This window comes from Ahaetulla prasina, chromosome 2, assembly GCF_028640845.1.
Source record: "Ahaetulla prasina isolate Xishuangbanna chromosome 2, ASM2864084v1, whole genome shotgun sequence".
In the NCBI taxonomy this organism is placed as follows: Eukaryota; Metazoa; Chordata; class Lepidosauria; order Squamata; family Colubridae; genus Ahaetulla; species Ahaetulla prasina.
Genome location: NC_080540.1, coordinates 3,381,393 through 3,400,250, shown reverse-complemented (window position 1 = coordinate 3,400,250; position 18,858 = coordinate 3,381,393). Strand labels below are relative to the sequence as shown.

Below are 18,858 nucleotides of genomic sequence, written 5' to 3'. Positions count from 1 at the left end.
GGGGCTCCACACTCTGGAACGAACTTCCCTGGGTTTACGCCAAATACCTGACCTTCGACCTTTCAGAACTGAAGACACATCTTTTATTCGCTGGGCTGGGTTAACTTTATGGATTTTATAGTTATTATTAATTTTAAACAGGGTTTTAGTTTTATATATTTTTAAATTTTAGGCAAATTATAATAAGTTTTTAATTTTACATTTTATATATAGTGTCTTGTTTGTTTTATTTGCCTGTACACTCTGAGTCCTCAGAAGCATAAAATCAAATAAATGAATGAATGAATTAATACTCAGGAAGCACCAAAAATGAAAATTGAGCACAGAGGCTACAGTATTCCTTAAAAAAATAAGGATATTCAGATAGTGCTAGACTTACAACAGTTCATTCAGTGACCATTCGAAGTTACGACGGAATTGGAAATAGCGACTAATGACTGTTTTTCACACTTGCAACTGTTGCAGTATCCTCATGGTCACGTGATCAAAATTCAGTCACTTGGCAACTGACTTGTATCTATGTCAGTTGCAGTGCCCCGGGTAACATGATCCCCTTTTACAAACTTTTGACAAGCAAAATCAATAGGGAAAAAAGATTCACTTAACAATCATGTTACTAATAACCTCAGTGATTCACTTAACAACCGTAGCAAGAAAAGTTGTAAAATGGGGCAAAACTCACTTAACAAAGGTTTCACTTAACAACAGAAATGTTGAGCTCAATTGCGGTCACAAGTCCAGGACTACATCTACATAGTTGGGCGTGTAGCAATTTTTGTTCATGGAGTTTTTATATTTCTTTCAATTCTATTTTCCTTTATGGAACAGAACAGAACAGAATGTCAGGGTTTCAAGTAACACCCCCAATGAAAGAAAACTCCGAGGCTTGGATTTCCTTGAAGTCATAATTTATGACATATGTTATCTTGGCACATCTGGGGAAACCCGAATCTGAAAGCTTCCAGGGTTTCCCCTCCCAAAGGAAGTTCAAGTCCCTGCCCAACACCCACATGTCCATCACATGGTCCAATTACAGCATAGTCCCAACTGGACAGGCCTCCTAGTTCCAGCCTCCCAGGTGCAGGGCAAGATGGCCTTGATTTTCTGTGAAAGGAATGTTGTTATGACTATGTATCACCGATGTTCCATACAATCCCCCCTCCCAGTTTCCCACACTAGGAAACATGGCAGGCCTGAAGGCACAATGACAGAAATGGCATCCAGGTCTTAAAGGCCACCCTGCACCCCCACCATCCCAGACAGAAAAGCGTACCCTGGAAAGAGAGTAACATAGTGGTTAAAATTCAACATACTAACCACTTCTCTCTCCCTAGTGGGCTCTTTGGCTTATCAGGAAATTTAACATGGAATTGCTTTATCAGTCTATCTGCCTTAACATTCCAACTTTTAACCCAAGTAGCTTCAGACAAAGGGTATCCTTTCCAATGTACCGAGTATTGTAATCTACCTGTATACAGTCTAGGCCAGTGGTCACCAACCAGTGGTCTGTGCACCACTGGTGGTCCGCAGAAAAATTATTTGCATTTTTTATATTATAATACTATTTATCTTTTTAAAAAATTCATATTAGTGGTCCTCGGGATTTAAAATTTAACACAATGTATTTAACACAATGTAAGCCGTCCTGAGTCTTCGGAGAAGGGCGGGATATAAATTAAAATAAAAATAAAAAAAAATTCAAAAAAAATTATGAATTTAGTGGTCCCTGAGGTCCGAAAGGTTGGTGACCCCGGTCTAGACCATTTCAGAATCTATTGATATTCCCATAGGATCTATTTTAGACACGTGACTTATCCAGTCTCCTCTTAAAAACATGAAGGAACCACAATGTCTGAAGGAAAGTTGTTCCACTGGTTAAATGTCTTTACTGTAAGGAAGATTCTTGTTAATTCAAAATTGCTTCTCTCGATTATTTTGAATGCGTTGTTACTTGTCCTGCCCTCTGGTGTTTCGGAAAATAAGTTGACCCCCTCCTCTTTGTGGGAGCCTCTCAATTACTAGAATATTGCTATCATGTCACTCCCAATCCTCCTTTCCTTTGAGTAGCCAAACCAAAATCCTGCAATCATTCTTCATATGTTTTAGTCTCCAGGCCTTGAATCAGCCTACTGCTCTTCTCGGCACTTTTTCCAAAGTCTCAACATCTTCTTTGTAATTTTAAATTTCATTTTGTTGGATTAAATCTTGTCTCATTTGGATCAGAAAGCCACAATATGCATATACATAAGAAGCTATAGACATGGTGGGGCAGTGGCTAGAATACAGTACTACAAGCTAATTGCCCCTAGCCAGGAGTTTGATTCGGATACTGATGGTTGATTCATCCTTTCATCCTTCTGAGGTCGATAAAATGAGGAATCAGATTGCTGGGGGCCATATGCTGCTCAGAGAGTGCTGTAAAGCATTGTGGAGTGGTATATAAGTCTAAGTGGAATTACTATTGTTATATAGTTTCTCATGAGCGTGGAACCATTTATGAGAAGTAAGATTACCTTTCTGAGCAAAGCTCTTTCTACATTCCATGCATTTATATAGCTTCTCCCCTGTGTAGATCACCTTATGAGAAATAAGATGACCACTTTGAGCAAAGGTCTTTCCACACTCCATGCATTTATAGGACTTTTCTAGTGTGGAGCTTATTGTGGTTACTGAGTCCACTGCTATGTGAAAACGTTTTCCCACATTCCATGCATTTATACGGCTTCTCTCCTGTGTGGATGATCTTATGGCGAATAAGATGTCCTCTTAGAGCAAAGGTCTTTCCACATTCCATGCATTTATACGGCTTTTCCCCTGTGTGGATCCTCTTATGGGAAATAAGAGGACCTCTTTGAGCAAAGGTCTTTCCACACTCCATGCATTTAAATGGCTTTTCCCCTGTGTGGATCCTCTTATGGGAAATAAGATGACCACTTTGAGCAAAGGTCTTTCCACACTCCATGCATTTATAGGACTTTTCTCTTGTGTGGAGCTTATTGTGGTTACTGAGTCCACCACTATGCGAAAACGTTTTCCCACACTCCATGCATTTATATGGCTTCTCCCCTGTGTGGATCACCTTATGGCGAATAAGATGATCTCTTTGAGCAAAGGTCTTTCCACACTCGATGCATTTATATGGCTTCTCCCCTGTGTGGATCACCTTATGGCGAATAAGATGACCTCTTTTAGCAAAGGTCTTTCCACACTCCAGGCATTTAAATGGCTTTTCCCCTGTGTGGATCCTTTTGTGGATAGTAAGTACATTACTATAAGCAAAGGCCTTTCCACACTCCATGCATTTATAGGACTTTTCTCTTGTGTGTAGCTTATTGTGGTTACTGAGTCCATTGCTATGCATAAACGTTTTTCCACACTCTATACGTTTGTACGGCTTCTCCCCTGTGTGGATCTTCTTATGGGAAGTAAAATGACCTCTTTGAGCATAGGTCTTTCCACACTCCATGCATTTAAATGGTTTTTCCCCCGTGTGGATCATTTTGTGGTTACTGAGTGCACTGCTATTCCTAAATGTTTTCCCACACTCCATGCATTTATACGGCTTCTCCCCTGTGTGGATGATCTTATGGCGAATAAGATGACCTCTTTCAGTAAAGCTCCGTCCACACTCCATGCATTTATATGGCTTCTCCCCTGTGTGGATGATCTTATGGCGATTAAGATGACCTCTTTGAGCAAAGGTCTTTCCACACTCCATGCATTTAAATGGCTTCTCCCCTGTGTGGATCCTCTTATGGGAAATTAGATTACCTCTTTGAGCAAAGGTCTTTCCACACTCCATGCATTTAAATGGCTTTTCCCCTGTGTGGATCCTCTTATGGGAAATAAGATTACCTCTTTGAGCAAAGGTCTTTCCACACTCCATGCATTTATACGGTTTCTCTCCTGAGTGGATCCTTTTATGGGAAATAAGATTACTACGACTTTTGAACTTGTTACCAGACTCTCTGCATTTGTATAGCTTCTCCTCAGTGTGAATCCTTTCATGGGAAGTAAGTTTCCTGCTTGTTTTAAAACATTTTCCACATTCCAAACATTTGTACGGCTTCTCTTTTGCGTCAATCACTTTTTGAGATGTAAGGAAGTTATTTTCAAGAGAAGGAATGAATGTCTCATTGTAACTTTGTCGGTTGTGTCTTCCTATAGCATCTTCTCCTTTGTTTACTTGTAATTTAGCTTTGATTGGCTTCAAACTTTTCCCAATATATTTTTTCCTTATTTTCTCCTGTTGGACAAGAAAGTCTTGCATTGGAGCATAGGTGGAAGATGAGCTTTCCTGATTCCAATTATTTGACTGGTTTCTATCATGGGTTTCTAATTCCATTCGAATTCCAAACTTTCCCATTCCATCTTTAGCATTGATCACTTGGAACAGTTCACAGGAATCTTCATTCTCCTGACCATTATTACCTTCAAAGCAAAAGAGAAATGAAAATGATAACAAGGTTAGAGAAAAAGATCAAACGGTAGAAGGTGAAGTGAATTTCTTCTGAATTTTTCCAAAATTCAGTTATGTAATAAATTTAATTAATAAAATGTTTTATGTTTGCATGCTTACAATGGTGTGATATAGACAGAATGATTTCTATATTCATGAGTCCTGAAAGCTTTGAAAATATCTAGAAAACATCTCTTTCTTTACAATTATCTAAATATTTGCAAATCTCACTCGAAAGTCTGTTTTGAGCCACGGAATAATCAGGGAAAACATTCAAGGAGGAATAAGGAGAAAACTTATTGGGGTGGGTTAATTTCAGCAGAGACCTGAGAGAACCGCAGGGAGACGGAACCACAACGTTGGTTCCGTCCCAGGCGCCTGATGGACCCGGAGAGGTTCCGGACGGAGCTTGGGCCACTTCCTGAGGGTCTGGCTCACGGCACGGCAGAGGAACTAGCCGCAGCCCGGCAATGCGGCTGGCTGAATGTCGTGCCCCTGCGGCCTCTGACCCGGCGCAGACCCCAACCGGCTCCTTGGTTCTCCGAGGAGCTGAGGGGGATGAAACGCCGGAGAAGACGCCTAGAGAGCTCCTGGAGGTCTAGCCGTTTAGAAGCTGATCGGACACTAGTTAGGTCCTATACTAGGACCTACCTAGTGGCACTGAGGGAAGCGAGGCGTTGCTACGCCTCCTCCCTCATTGCGTCGGCAGATAACCGCCCAGCCCCCCCTTTTTGGGTGACCCGTTCCCTCCTTCACCAGGGAGCGGGATGACCCGTGCAGGGGCGTGCTGAGGAGTTTAACGGTTATCTATACGATAAAATCGTTCAGCTGACGGTCTAGACCAAAATTGCGGCGATTCAGATGAGGCGTCTGAGGGTGGTCTTGGTGACATTTGTTGGGATGAGTTTGACCCTGTGGCTCCCGAGGACATGGACAGGTTGTTGGGTAGGCTGAATGCCACCACGTGTTTACTGGACCCGTGCCCCTCCTGGCTGGTGCTGGCCACTCAGGAGGTGACACGAGGCTGGCTCCAGGCGATTACGAGTGCCTCCTTGTTGGAGGGAGTCTTTCCGGCCGCCTTGAAAGAGGCGGGGGTGGGGCCCCCCCTCCAGAAGCCCTCCTGGACCCGGCTGTCTTAGGTAATTATCGTCGGTCTCCAACCCGCTTCAGCGCGGTTGTAGAATATGGTGGCATATCAGTTTCCTCTGCACCTGGATGAAACTGTCTATCTAGACCGTTCCAGTCCGGTTTCCGCCCAGTTACAGCACGGAGACGGCTTTGGTCGCGTTGGTGGATGATCTCTGGAGGCCAGGGATAGGGGTTGTTCCTCTGCCCTGGTCCTATTAGACCTCTCAGCGGCTTCGATACCATCGACCATGGTATCTTGCTGCGCCCGGTTGGGGGATTGGGAGTGGGAGGCACCGTTTATCGGTGGTTCTCCTCCTATCTCTCCGACCGGTCGCAGACGGTGTTGACAGGGGCAGAGGTCGGCCCGGCGCCTCACTTGTGGGGTGCCGAGGGTCGATTCTCTCGCCTTCTGTTCAACATCTACATGAAGCCGCTGGGTGAGATCATCAGTGGCTTCGTGTGAGGTACCAGCTGTCGCTGATGACACCCAGCTGTACTTTTCCACGGGCCACCCCAATGAAGCTATCAAGTGCTGTCCCGGTGTTTGGAGGTCAGTGGTCTGGATGGGGAGAAACAGGCTCAAGCTCAATCCTTCCAAGACAGAGTGGCTGTGGATGCCGGCATCCTGGTACAGTCAGCTGAGTCCTCGGCTGACTGTTGGGGGCGAGTCACTGGCCCCGATGGAGAGGGTGCGCAATCTGGGCGTCCTCCTGGATGGACGGTTGTCCTTTGAAGACCATTTGACGGCCGTCTCCAGGAGAGCTTTCCACCAGGTTTGCCTGGTGCGCCAGTTGCGCCCCTTTCTAGACAGGGATGCCTTATGCACGGTCACTCACGCCCTCGTGACGTCTCGCCTGGATTACTGCAATGCTCTCTACATGGGGCTCCCTTGAGGGGCATCCGAGGCTTCAGTTGGTCCAGAACGCTCAGCGCTGGTGATAGAGGAGCCTCGGGGCTCCGTGTTACACCTATCCTGCGCAGACTGCACTGGCTACCTGTGGCCTTCGGGTGCGCTTCAAGGTGTTGGTGACAATCTTTAAAGCGCTCCATGGCATAGGGCCGGGCTATTTACGGGACCGCCTACTGCTACCAAATACCTCTCACCGACCGTGCGCTCCCACAGAGAGGGACTCCTCAGGTGCCGTCAGCTAGGCAGTGCCGTCTGGCGACACCCAGGGAAGGGCCTTCTCTGTGGGGCTCCACCTCTGGAACGAACTCCCCCCAGGACTTCGTCAACTTCCGGACCTCCGAACCTTTCGTCGCGAGCTTAAAATGCACTTATTCATCTGCGCGGGACTGGATTAGTTTTTAAAGTTATTGGTTTTAAGGGTTTTTTTATTATTTATATTGTTTTTTAAATTCGGCAATAGAATAAGTTTTTTAATTGTTGTTTTTTAATTTGTATTTATATGTATTTTAACTGCCTGTGAACCGCCCTGAGTCCTTAGGGAGATAGGGCGGTATATAAATTTGAAAAATAAATAAATAAATAAATAAATAAACCGAAACTGAAACAATTTTGAAACAAGCTCTTTCTTCCCAAGTGTCCCTTGAAGCAGCTGCTCCATGGCGTCTGTCTGGCAGGCAGGACTCCAGCTCGGCTCGTTCCTTGTTCCCAGCGATGAGACTTTGGAGCAAAGTCCGTTGCTTGAAGCCTCCCAATGGCTTGTAAATGTCTTTGCACTGAAATTGGAAAGATTGGGAGGCTTCAAGAATGACTATTTCGCTGCCCCAAAGTACTCATCGGTTGGCAAGGGCATTTTGGCCGAATCTGGTACAGGCTTCCATTTGCAGAGAACGGAGGCCTAAAGTACTTTAGTGTGAGATCACACAAGACGAGAAGTGCAAGATCTCACACTAATGATCTTGCAGGATCTCGCACTGCAGTACTTTAGTCCTGTGTTCCCTACAAACTGAGGACTGCACGAGATCCAGAGCAAAAGTCTTTGAAAACAAAGAAGCCCCCCTTTGTTTCCAAAGCATTTTGCCCTGGAGCTCGTGCAGGCCTTTCTTAGCAGAGAACAGAGGCCTAAAGCAGTGTAAAGTTCATGTGAGATGACTAGTGCCAGATTTCCCACTATTGATCTTCTGTATCTCTCACTACTTTAGGCCTCTGTATGCACCCAAGCAGGCAAAGGAACCGACAGCTCGCGCCGTCCTCGTAAAGTAAGTCCCAGCAGGGGTGGGGTGGGGATACAGGTACGGTGATTGTTGTTGCAACGTCTCTGCTGTCATTTGTAAGTGTGAATGACGGCCGCAGTGCTGTAACATTTGTAATTTCAGGACTGAGTCTTGAGTACTTGGAAGACAGTTAGGTCATAACTTGGAATGGTTGCTTAGTGAACTGTCGTAACTGAGGATCCCTAGGATGCTTTGAGGCAGACTTCATGAGGCCTTTGTTCTTGAATTGGATTGGGAGAATCCTCCTCCAGGGCCTGAGCGTGAAAGTTCTGTTCCCACACAATTTTGGGAGGTTTCAGAGGACAAATGACAATACATTCCACTCACATGACCTCCAGAAGTCACATGAAAGCACACCTCGTTGTTTTCAGCCTCCACAGTTAAGTTCAAATAGAAATGGAAAAATACAGATAAGAAATGACCCAAAAGCATCTAAGCAAAGAGACATTGACTCTTTCTTTCCTTGGGGTACCAGAAGGCCAGATTCTTTCCTTTTCCCTTCCAGGAGATGATATCTGATTAGTGATTTTTTAAAATAAAAAGTAACTATAATCTGTCTTCTTGAACTCTGATTGGAGACTAGAAAACTCTTACCCAGAGAGACCACGTTCTGATGGTTTTCAAGCATGACTTCCAAATGCAGCGCTTTTTGGTCAGGATCCAGCTGAGACCATTCCTCCTCAGAGAAATACACAGCCACCTCCTCGAAGGACACAAGACTCTCCTGAACACGGAAAAAAGAACAGAACAGGAGGATTCGCAAGGTCTCTTCGCCACAAGCTTAAGAGGTACCTATTTTTCCGCGCAGGACTGGCATAGAATTTTTAGATGTTTTTTAGATGTTTTTTAATTTTTAATGAGTTTTTTAGGATTCTAAATGTATTTTAAATTTGGGCCAAATTTGAATAAGTTTTTTAGCTACTGTTTTATCTGTATTGTGTGTATTTGATTGTTGTTTTCATTTAGTTGTTCACCGCCCTGAGTCCTTCAGGAGAAGGGCGGTATACAAATTAAAATATTTTTATTATTATTATTATTATTATTATTATTATTATTATTATTATTATTATTATTATTATTATTCAACTTCATCAATAATTTAAAAAAGGGAATGGAAGGGGAACTCATCAAATTTGCAGACAAGACCAAAGCAACAGAAATACCAACACTCCAGAAGATAGGTTTGAGATATAGAAGGATTGACAGATTGGCACCTTCTAACAAAATGAAATTCAATGGTGAGAATTGTAATGTGCTACATATAGGAAAGAAAAACCAAATCCACAGGCATAGAATAGGTGATACCTGGCTCAAAAGCAGTAAGTGGAACACGGATCTTGAAGAGGAAGCCATGTTGACTGACAGCAACTTCAAGCTGTTATTCAGCTGTCCATGTTGTGGAAGAACACAAAAATAATCCAGTCCAAACAAGGGGGGAAATAGAAGCAGAGAGCACTCTGCAAACCCACTTCTCTTCCTGAAGGTGAGAATACAAATCTAATAACTTTTCCCTTTCTTACTTGATTTAGAGGTTCAACTGTTGTTCGATCGTCGTCATAAAAACCAGAAAATTTCATTCTTTGTTTCTCTGTAAGGAAAAAATATTTTCAAAATAACTGATTAAAAAATATTTATTTTTTATATGCCGCCTATGAGCAAATGGTGACATAAGGCAATGTACAAAATATAAAATACATATTAAAACAATAAAAGGAAAATGATATAATACATTAAAATAATAAAATCTCCCCCACCCCTCGCCCCGATAACAGCCAATCACAGGAGCCATTTAATGGGCTCCATCCCACTCTGGGTTCCCCAGGCCCACTGGCAGAACCAATTCTTCAACGCCTTCTGGAAAAGTGCTACTATGCAGGTCCATTCTAATCTCTGGGGGGGACGATGTTCCAGGGAGAGGGAGCCACCACAAAGAAGGCCCTTCTTCCGAGTTTCACCAGGTATATCTTCTAGGGGATGGGACCCACAAGACCAGAGATGGCAATTCTCGGTCTTGCTAGGGTTTAGTTTCAACCCATTGCTCTCCATCCAGCCCCATCCAGCCTCCAGGCACTGCGACAGGGAGGACACGGCATCGCTTAACCCACCACGGCCTGAGACATACAGTTGAGTATCATCAGCATATTGATGATATCTCAGTCTGTACTCACCCAGCGGCTTCATATAAATCTTGAACATGAGCGGTGAGAGTAGCGAACCCTGTGGAACCCCGCAAAGCAGTGGACGAGGGCTGGATCTCTCTCCTCCTATCAATGATGACTGAGAGCAGCCACAGAGAAAGCAAGTGGGCCAGAATACCACCATGCCTCCCACTCCCATCCCGCAAAGCCGCCCCAGGAGAATACCATGGTCGATGGTATAGAAAGCCACCGAAAGGTCAAGTAGACCAAGGATGGATGCACTACTCGCCAGAGAGCATACAAAACCGCAACCAATGCGGATTCTGTCCCAAATCCAGGCCTGAATCTTGACTGGTAGGAGTCCTACCTGTCAATGACTTCTTCAGCCACAACAATACACGAGCACACATTAGATACAAAGTTATGGTAAACTGCGCTAAACTTGATTGCAGAAAATATGACTTCAGTAACAGAGTCACTAATGCCTGGAATGCACAACTGGACTCTGTGGTTTCTTCCCCTAATCCCCAAAACTTTAACCTTAGACTGCCTACTATCGACCTCACCCCATTCCTAAGAGATCTCTAAGACGAGTGGATAAGCGCACCAGCGTGCTTACCGTCCCTATCTTAATGTTCCCTTTTCTAGGTATCCATTTCATGAATTCATAATTGTGTTTATACTTATATCTGTTACCTATTACATGCTTGATGAAACAAACAAACAAACAAACAAACAAACAAACAAACAACCTCTGGAGCTGCTGCACAACCACATTCTAAACAACCTTCCCCAAAAAGGGAAGATTGGAGACAGGTCGGAAATTATCCAACAGGGTGGAATCCAGCAATGGCTTTTTAAGAAGGGGCCTCTGGTGGCTCAACGGACTAAGTCTGTCTGTTATTAACACAGCTGCTTGCAATTACTGCAAGTTCAAGTCCCACCAGGCCCAAGGTTGACTCAGCCTTCCATCCTTTATAAGGTAGGTAAAATGAGAACCCAGATTGTTGGGGGCAATTAAGTAGACTTTGTATATAATATACAAATGGATGAAGACTATTGCTTAACACATTGTCAGCCGCCCTGAGTCTTCGGAGAAGGGCGGGATATAAATTCAAATTAAAAAAAGAAGAAGAAGAGGGTGGACCAGACCCTCCTTAATGTGCTGGTGAACTGCCCCCTCCTGTAGGGAAGCATTAATGACCGCCAGCACCCACCCACCTGTTACCTCCCGGGAAGCTTTCACAAGCCAGGCAAGAACCTGCCTCAAGGGCTTCCACTGGACCAGGAACTACGCCAGCATCCAACTGGGAATGAAGTCAAGCAATTTTGTCTTACAGAAAATCCAAAAATTCCTCAGTATGCCCCTTCAGGTGAATCTCAATCTCCCCTTTCCCCAGGAGGCGGCTCTCTTAAAGGCAATTATCTGGGCAATTATCTGAAGATATAATTAGTCTGGAGAAGTATAAATAGGAGGAGGTATCGTATAGAAGAGAAGAGAGAGCGAAGGTAAGACAGTTGGGTAATCGAAGGATCTTTAATTACCTCCTGAGGTGTCCTGACTTTGTTCTTCCCAAGGGATCCTCCTGAAAAATTGCTCCTGAGGGGAGTTTGATGGTTTCTTCTTTCCCTCAGGATCTCTGATCTCCACACAGCAGCACTTCCAATAGGAGGAAGGAAGAAGCAGAATTAATATAAATCACACGACGTTAAGTGGATTCCTATATTCGGGACACAACATGAAAACCCCCAATATCCATCAGTGTGGTTGAGTGAGAAAACAATGGAACAATGTCCTACAAGAATAGGTGGGTCATCGCCACCTATTATGAATGTCAGAGAACTTTGGGAAGGAGGGATGAATTATTCAAACACATTCTCTATTGTCTTTTGAGCTCTCACCTGCATCTCGACCTGCTCTTTCTGCTCCTCCGCCTGGCTCAAGAGGAAGCCTTCCACCAGGGCCACCGCCTGGGAGCTGGTCTCTGCTCCACACTCCCGCACCCAGCTCTCCATCTCTGGGGGCAGAAGAGCCAGGAACTGCTCCAGAACCACCAGGTCCAGCATCTGGGCTTTGGTGTGCTTTTCTGATCTCAGCCATCGCCTGCAAAAGTCATGGAGTTGGCTGCAAAGTCCTCGGGGACCCTCAGCCTCCCGATATTGGATGAAATTCCAGGGCTGAACTTCTGAAGGGAGGATGGTTTCCTCCTCCAAGATCTTCTGCCCAGTCCTTGTCCAGAGCTTCCCCCCTTTCCCAGGCTGAGCAGCTGAAGGGCCTTTTCCGGCCTCTTCCTTTCCCAAAGGTTGTGTCTCCATCCTTTCTCTCTCCTGCAGAGCAACTCCAAATGGCTTCAAGGACTCTTCTGGGTCTCCAGATGCCTTTTCCTTCACAGGAGCATTTCTGGTGCTGCAGGACTGATCACAGCAAGTTATTCCACTCTTTTTTTCCCAGCAAAAGAAAAGTTTGCTTTGCAAAGATTACAAATAATTTCGAGTTTCTGTATCTGAGATGGGAAGAAAAATAATTAGAATTACAAAGTGGAGAATTTCACCACTGAATAACTTTCACCCAACCTGCCTGGAGCCCCAAGCGGCTCATCCCAGTGCAGGGCCGGGAAGGAGGCAGCTGGAGAGGCCGTCACGCTTCCCTCCCCCTCCGGAGACAGGACGGGGCCCTCGGGGAGCCTGGTGCGAATCCTGCCTCCTCCTCGCCCGGCTTTTCTCCTCTCCTGCTGGGTCTCTGCAAGGCCGACCCTCCCCTCCCCCCACTCGGGCTCTTCGCATGGAGAGGGCGGCTGGGGAGCATGGGACCCGGGGTTGAAGCCGGAGGAGGGCCTCCTCCGCCTCCCTTTGCCCGGGAAGAGCCCCAACTCACCCGGAGAACGTCTGGATCTCCCCCCGCCCGGCTCTCCACCTCCTGCGGAGCCACAAGTGTTAAGGAGAGCGAGTGCGGCGTCCTAGAGCGGCAAGCGTTTGTGACGTCACTTCCTTCACAGCCTTCTCTGGAAAGGCAGTTGTGACGTTCACCCTCCAGTGGGCCAATGGGGAAGCACCGGGAGTTCACTTGTCTTGGCGGGAAAGTGGAGCGCGTCTGAGGGGAAGGGTGAGGGCAGGGATGATGGCCTTGGGAGTAGGAGGAAAGGCCCCTCTTAACGGCTCCCTGCCCGACAAAGGCTTTGACGTCTTTATAGACGGCACTTTCTCCATCTTCCTCTCCTTCCTGTCGAGGAACCGACTCTGGAGATGGAGAAAAATCTCTCTGGAGGATTTGAACTCGCCTCCCTCAAGAATAGCCGCCTTGGAAAGAGATTGGAGGCCTCAAAAGGGGCCAAATCCTGTTAGAAACAGCTGGGTGGTCAGAAGACAAGGACCAGGAGTCTTTTTTTTAAACTTTTTTTATTTTTTATTTTCTTAGATACATATTGTAAATGTAGATTCTCTTATCCACACATAATCATACGTATTTTTTCTAAAGAAAGCACAAAGATAAAACATTTTAATTCTGTTTGGGGTTGCTCTTCTACCCTTTCTTTCCCTTCGTTTCACAACAAACCTTCTCTTCTTTTCCCTCCCTCCTCGTCACCTTTCCTACCTTCTTCCTCCTCCTCTCCTTCCTTTTTCCTACTTCCCCTTCCTCTTCCCCACTCCTTTCCTTCCTTTCTTACCTTCTCCCCTACTCTTCTCCCCTATCCTATCCTCCTATCCTTTCCCTTCCATCCCTCTCTCTCCCTCACCATCTCTCTTACCCTCTGTTCCTCTCTTCTATCTTCTTTGTTGTGTAATATTTCCGTTATTTGGTAACCGAGCAACTCCAATTTTCAAATATTACATACTTTGCGGATGATTTAGTATTTACTATGGAAGAACATGTGGAAACGGGCCCAAAGTTAATGCAACAAACAGAGGAATATGGAGAAGTAGTTGGGCTGAAAATAAAGAAAGATAAAACTAAAATCATAGTAAAAAATATGAGAGAAAAACAAAAGAGCAGATGATGCGGAATTTAAATATTCAAATAGTGAAGAAAGTGAGATGTCTGGGCATTCAACTACCTTCAAGATGTATCACAGTGAAGGAAGATAACTATTATAATCTGAGAAATCAAATTGAAATAAACTTGGAAAAATGGAAAAACCTGCAATTATTGTTAATGGGAAGAATAGCAGTAATTAAAATGAATATTTTGTCAAGGATCTTGTTTCTCTTTCAAACAATTCCAATAAAACTGGAGAAGAAATATTTTGAAAATCTAAATAAAATGATGTGGAAATATATATGGCAAGGAAAAAAAGCAAGAATTAATATCAAATTGCTTCAAGATTCTAAGATGAGAGGAGGATATGGATTACCAAACTGGGAACTTTATTATCAAACAGCGGTGTTAACGTGGGTTAAAGAATGGATTTTATTGAGAAATACAAGGCTATTAACTTTGGAAGGACATGACTTGCAACTTGGTTGGCACGCTTTCCTATGGTATGGAAAAGATACGATACATGGATATTTTCAGAGACATTGTGTAAGGATCGGCTTGTTAACAGCATGGGAGAAAGTGAAAGAAAAACATATGGAAATATTAATGTGGCTTTCAACTATGGAAGTCTTGACGCATCCAAATATGATTAACTTGAATTAATCATTCAAAGATATTTTAACTGAGAAGGGAGAGCTAAAACAAAAGCAAGACTTAGAAAAACAAGGGATTGAGCTGGACTGGTACACAAGATTGCAAATACAATCAAGATATGATAAAGACTTGAAACAATATGCTTTTGATCTGGGGCAATCAGAGTTGGATAAAATACTGACAGGAAAGGATGAAAAAATGATTAAAAGATTGTATAATTGCAAGTTAGATTAGAAGAAGAAAAAGAGACAATGATAACATGGGCGAAAATATTTGGTTATGCAATAGAATTGGAGAAATGGCAACAACTGTGGGAAAGGATAGCAAAAATGTTTAAAGATAAATCAGCTAAATGTTGGATTTGCCGGGATCATATTATCATATGTGGTGGTCATGCATGACCTGAATGAGTTTTACTGCAGGTTTGAAAGGAAACTACAGCCACCTATCTCCAAAAACCCCATCTCAGACACACCAACAACAGCCAAGCCTCCTACAACTGACCCCATCCCATTGGGTTCACAACCCCTAGTGATCACAGAAAAGGAAGTGCAGGACCTATTTCTCAGACAAAAGCCAGGAAAAGCTCCAGGCCCAGACAAGATAACTCCTTCTTGCTTAAAAGTCTGTGCTGACCAATTGGCCCCCGTCTTCACCCATATTTTCAATAAATCACTAGAGATGTCCTATGTTCCTTCTTGCTTCAAACGCTCTACCATCATCCCAGTGCTTAAGAAGCCCACCATCAAGGAACTGAATGACTACAGACCAGTTGCTTTAACATCTGTAGTCATGAAAACCTTTGAAAGGCTAGTGCTTTCCTAATTGAAAACCACCACGGAATCGCTGTTAGACCCCTTGCAATTTGCATACCGAGCAAATAGATCAACAGATGATGCTGTTAATATGGCTCTGCACTACATCCTACAATATCTTGAGTCTCCAAAGATCTATGCAAGGGTCCTCTTTGTAGACTTTAGTTCAGCATTCAATACCATCATTCCAGACACACTTCTAACTAAGCTAAATCAGCTACAGGTACCAGAACAGACTTGTAAGTGGATCAAAAGCTTCCTAACAAACAGGAAACAGCAGGTGAAGCTAAGCAAGATCACATCAAATACCTGTACAATTTGCACAGGGGCCCCCCAAGGCTGTGTGCTCTCCCCACTTCTCTCTGTATACCAATGACTGCATCTTCAATGATCAGTCTGTTAAACTACTGAAGTTCGCAGATGATATAACAGTGATTGGTCTCATTTGAGACAATGACGAATCTGCATATAGACAAGAGGTTGAACAACTAGCCTTGTGGTGCGACCGAAACAATCTGGAACTGAACACACTCAAAACCGTAGAAATGGTGGTAGACTTTAGGAGAAACCCTTCCGTACTTCCACCTCTCACAATACTAGACAACACAGTATCAACAGTAGAAACCTTCAAATTTCTAGTTTCTATCATATTGCAAGATCTAAAATGGACAGCTAACATCAAAAACATCATCAAAAAAGGACAACAAAGAATGTTCTTTCTGCGCCAACTCAGTAAGCTCAAACTGCCCAAGGAGCTGCTGATACAGTTCTACAGAGGAATTATTGAGTCTGTCATTTGCACCTCTATAACTGTCTGGTTTGGTTCTGCAACCCAACAAGAAAGACACAGACTTCAGAGGATAATTAGAACTGCAGAAAAAATAATTGCTACCAACCTGCCTTCCATTGAGGACCTGTATACTGCACGAATCAAGAAGAGGGCCGTGAAAATATTTACAGATCCCTCACACCCTGGACATAAACTGTTTCAACTCCTACCCTCAAAACGACGCTATAGAGCACTGCACACCAGAACAACTAGACACAAGAACAGTTTTTTCCCGAAGGCCATCACTCTGCTAAACAAATAATTCCCTCAACACTGTCAAACTATTTACTAAATCTGCACTACTATTAATCTTCTCATTGTTCCCATCACCAATCTCTTTCCACTTATGACTGTATGACTGTAACATTGTTGCTGGTAATCCTTATGATTTATATTGATATATTGACCATCATTTGTGTTGTAAATATTGTACCTTAATGAAGGTATCTTTTCTTTTATGTACACTGAGAGCATGTGGACCAAGACAAATTCCTTGTGTGTCCAATCACACTTGGCCAATAAAAAATTTTATTCTGTTCTGTTCTATTCTATTCTATTCTATTCATAGAAGCAAGACGATACTGGGTTAGAATACAAACATGGTTAAAGGAAATGTTACAAAAATTTCCTGTCCTATTGTTTTTCTTTTCTTCTTCCTATATATGTTTATATGTGTATATACTATATAATCTTTTTGTATGATGTTGTGACAAAATAAATAAATAAATAAATAAATATTTTGTCAGAGAGATATAGTAAAGGAGAAATATATTTAATTATACATGTAATAACAGCAGCCAGAATTGTATCTGAGCAGAATTGGAAGATGGAGAGAATCCTGTCAGAAGGTGAAGTAATAAAAAAGATTTTAGAGTGTGCAGAAATGAATAGACTAAATGTGAGAATAAAAGATAAAGAGGAATCGGCGTATTTCAAGACATGGGTGTTGTGGTCCATCAGCAGCCTGCGGAGCTGGCAATGGAGTCGGACAGCAATGAGGCTGAGGTGGGGCCAGGGCCATCGGGGAGTGAGGTAGGGACTCCAGAGCCTGCAGAGACTGATAGTAGTGAGGCAGAGGAACAGGAGGAGCCGGTTCCTAATGCACGCGTGAGAAGAGCTGCCAGAAGGCAAGAGCAGCTCAAGCAAAAAGGACAACTCGGGAGTAGGGCCAAGAGATGATTGGTCCCTCCCATAAGGCTTAAAACAGACCAGCAACAGCATTTGGGCTTTGCCAGAAAACAACATTGGTAGCTTCATCTTCTGCTTCGTCTATGTCTTGCATTTATTTTTGTGACTTCTGAACGTTTGCCAAGAAAGGCCTTTGGCAGTTTGCCTAATTGGACCAAGGTTTGCGATAGGACTGAGGAATTTGTGTTGGGAGGAATTTGTTTTAATTTAGTTGAACTACACTGGGAATTGCCTTATACACTGTAAGCCGCCCTGAGTCTTCGGAGAAGGGCAGGATATAAATGTAAACAAAAAACAACAACAACTAGTGAACTACACTAACTCCATGGACAGTACAAAAAGGAAAAAAGATATGATGCCAGAAGATGAGCCCCTCAGGTCGGAAGGTGTCCAATACGCTACTGGGGAAGAGCGGAGGGCTAGTACTAGTAGCGCCAGAAAGAATGAAGCGACTGGGCCAAAGCTGAAAGGATGCTCAGCTGTGGATGTATCTGGTGGTGAAAGGAAAGTCCGATGCTGTAAAGATTTTTTCTCCATAGGAACCTGGAATGTAAGATCCATGAATCAAGGCAAGCTGGATGTGGTCAAACAAGAGATGACAAGACTGAACATCGACATCTTAGGAATCAGCGAACTAAAGTGGACAGGTATGGGCGAATTTAATTCAGATGACTATCAGGTATACTACTGTGGGCAAGAATCCCTCAGAAGAAATGGATAAAATAAATAATCAATAAAAAAGTAGGAAAAGCAATACTAGGATACAATCCCCAAAATGACAGAATGATCTCAGTCCGAATCCAAGGCAAACCATTCAAAATCACAGTAGTTCAAGTCTATGCCCCAACCACTGGTGCTGAAGAAGATGAAATTGACCAGGGCACAGGCTGATAGAATTCTGTCAAGACAATACGACGGTCATAGCAAACACTCTTTTCCAACAACCTAAGAGATGACTCTACACATGGACATCACCAGAACACAGAAATCAGATTGACTATGTGCTCTGCAGCCAAAGATGGAGAAGCTCTATACAGTCAGTAAAAACAAGACCAGGAGCTGACTGTGGCTCAGATCATGAGCTGCTTCTTGCAAAATTTAGGCTTAAACTAAAGAAAGTAGGGAAAAGCACCAGGCCACTCAGGTATGAACTAAATCATATCCCTGATGAATATACAGTAGAGGTGACAAATAGATTTAAAGAATTAGATCTGATAGACAGAGTGCCTGATGAACTATGGACGGAGGTTCGCAACATTGTACAAGAGGTAGCAACTAAAACCATTCCAAAGAAAAAGAAATGCAAGAAAGCAAAATGGCTGTCTGAGGAAGCTCTGCAAATAGCTGAGGAAAGAATGGAAGTGAAAGGCAAGGGAGAAAGAGAAAGATACACCCAGTTGAATGCAGAATTCCAGAGAATAGCTAGAAGAGATAAGAATGCATTCTTAAATGAACAGTGCAAAGAAATAGAAGAAAACAATAGAATAGGGAGG

The 18,858-nt window shown here is 43.6% G+C and overlaps 2 protein-coding genes across 2 annotated transcripts in view; both read right to left on the bottom strand.

Moving 5' to 3' along the window:
• Positions 1-901: 901 nt before the first annotated feature.
• The window catches only part of LOC131192674 (zinc finger protein 91-like), a 131,227-nt gene continuing 113,270 nt past the window's right edge, over positions 902-18,858 (bottom strand). The window contains exon 7 of the mRNA XM_058172051.1: positions 902-3,906. Coding sequence (XP_058028034.1) covers positions 2,633-3,906 — 1,274 coding nt within the window. The 3' untranslated portion in view covers positions 902-2,632. The remainder of the gene's footprint in view (positions 3,907-18,858) is intronic.
• On the bottom strand, positions 4,300-12,876 carry LOC131192820 (zinc finger and SCAN domain-containing protein 16-like). The gene is made up of 5 exons (XM_058172370.1): positions 12,782-12,876; positions 11,809-12,410; positions 11,452-11,566; positions 9,289-9,356; positions 4,300-4,431 (listed from the first exon to the last, which is right to left on the bottom strand). Exons 2-5 carry the CDS (start codon positions 12,220-12,222, stop codon positions 4,384-4,386), a joined length of 645 nt encoding a protein of 214 aa, XP_058028353.1. The 5' UTR covers positions 12,223-12,410; positions 12,782-12,876; the 3' UTR covers positions 4,300-4,383.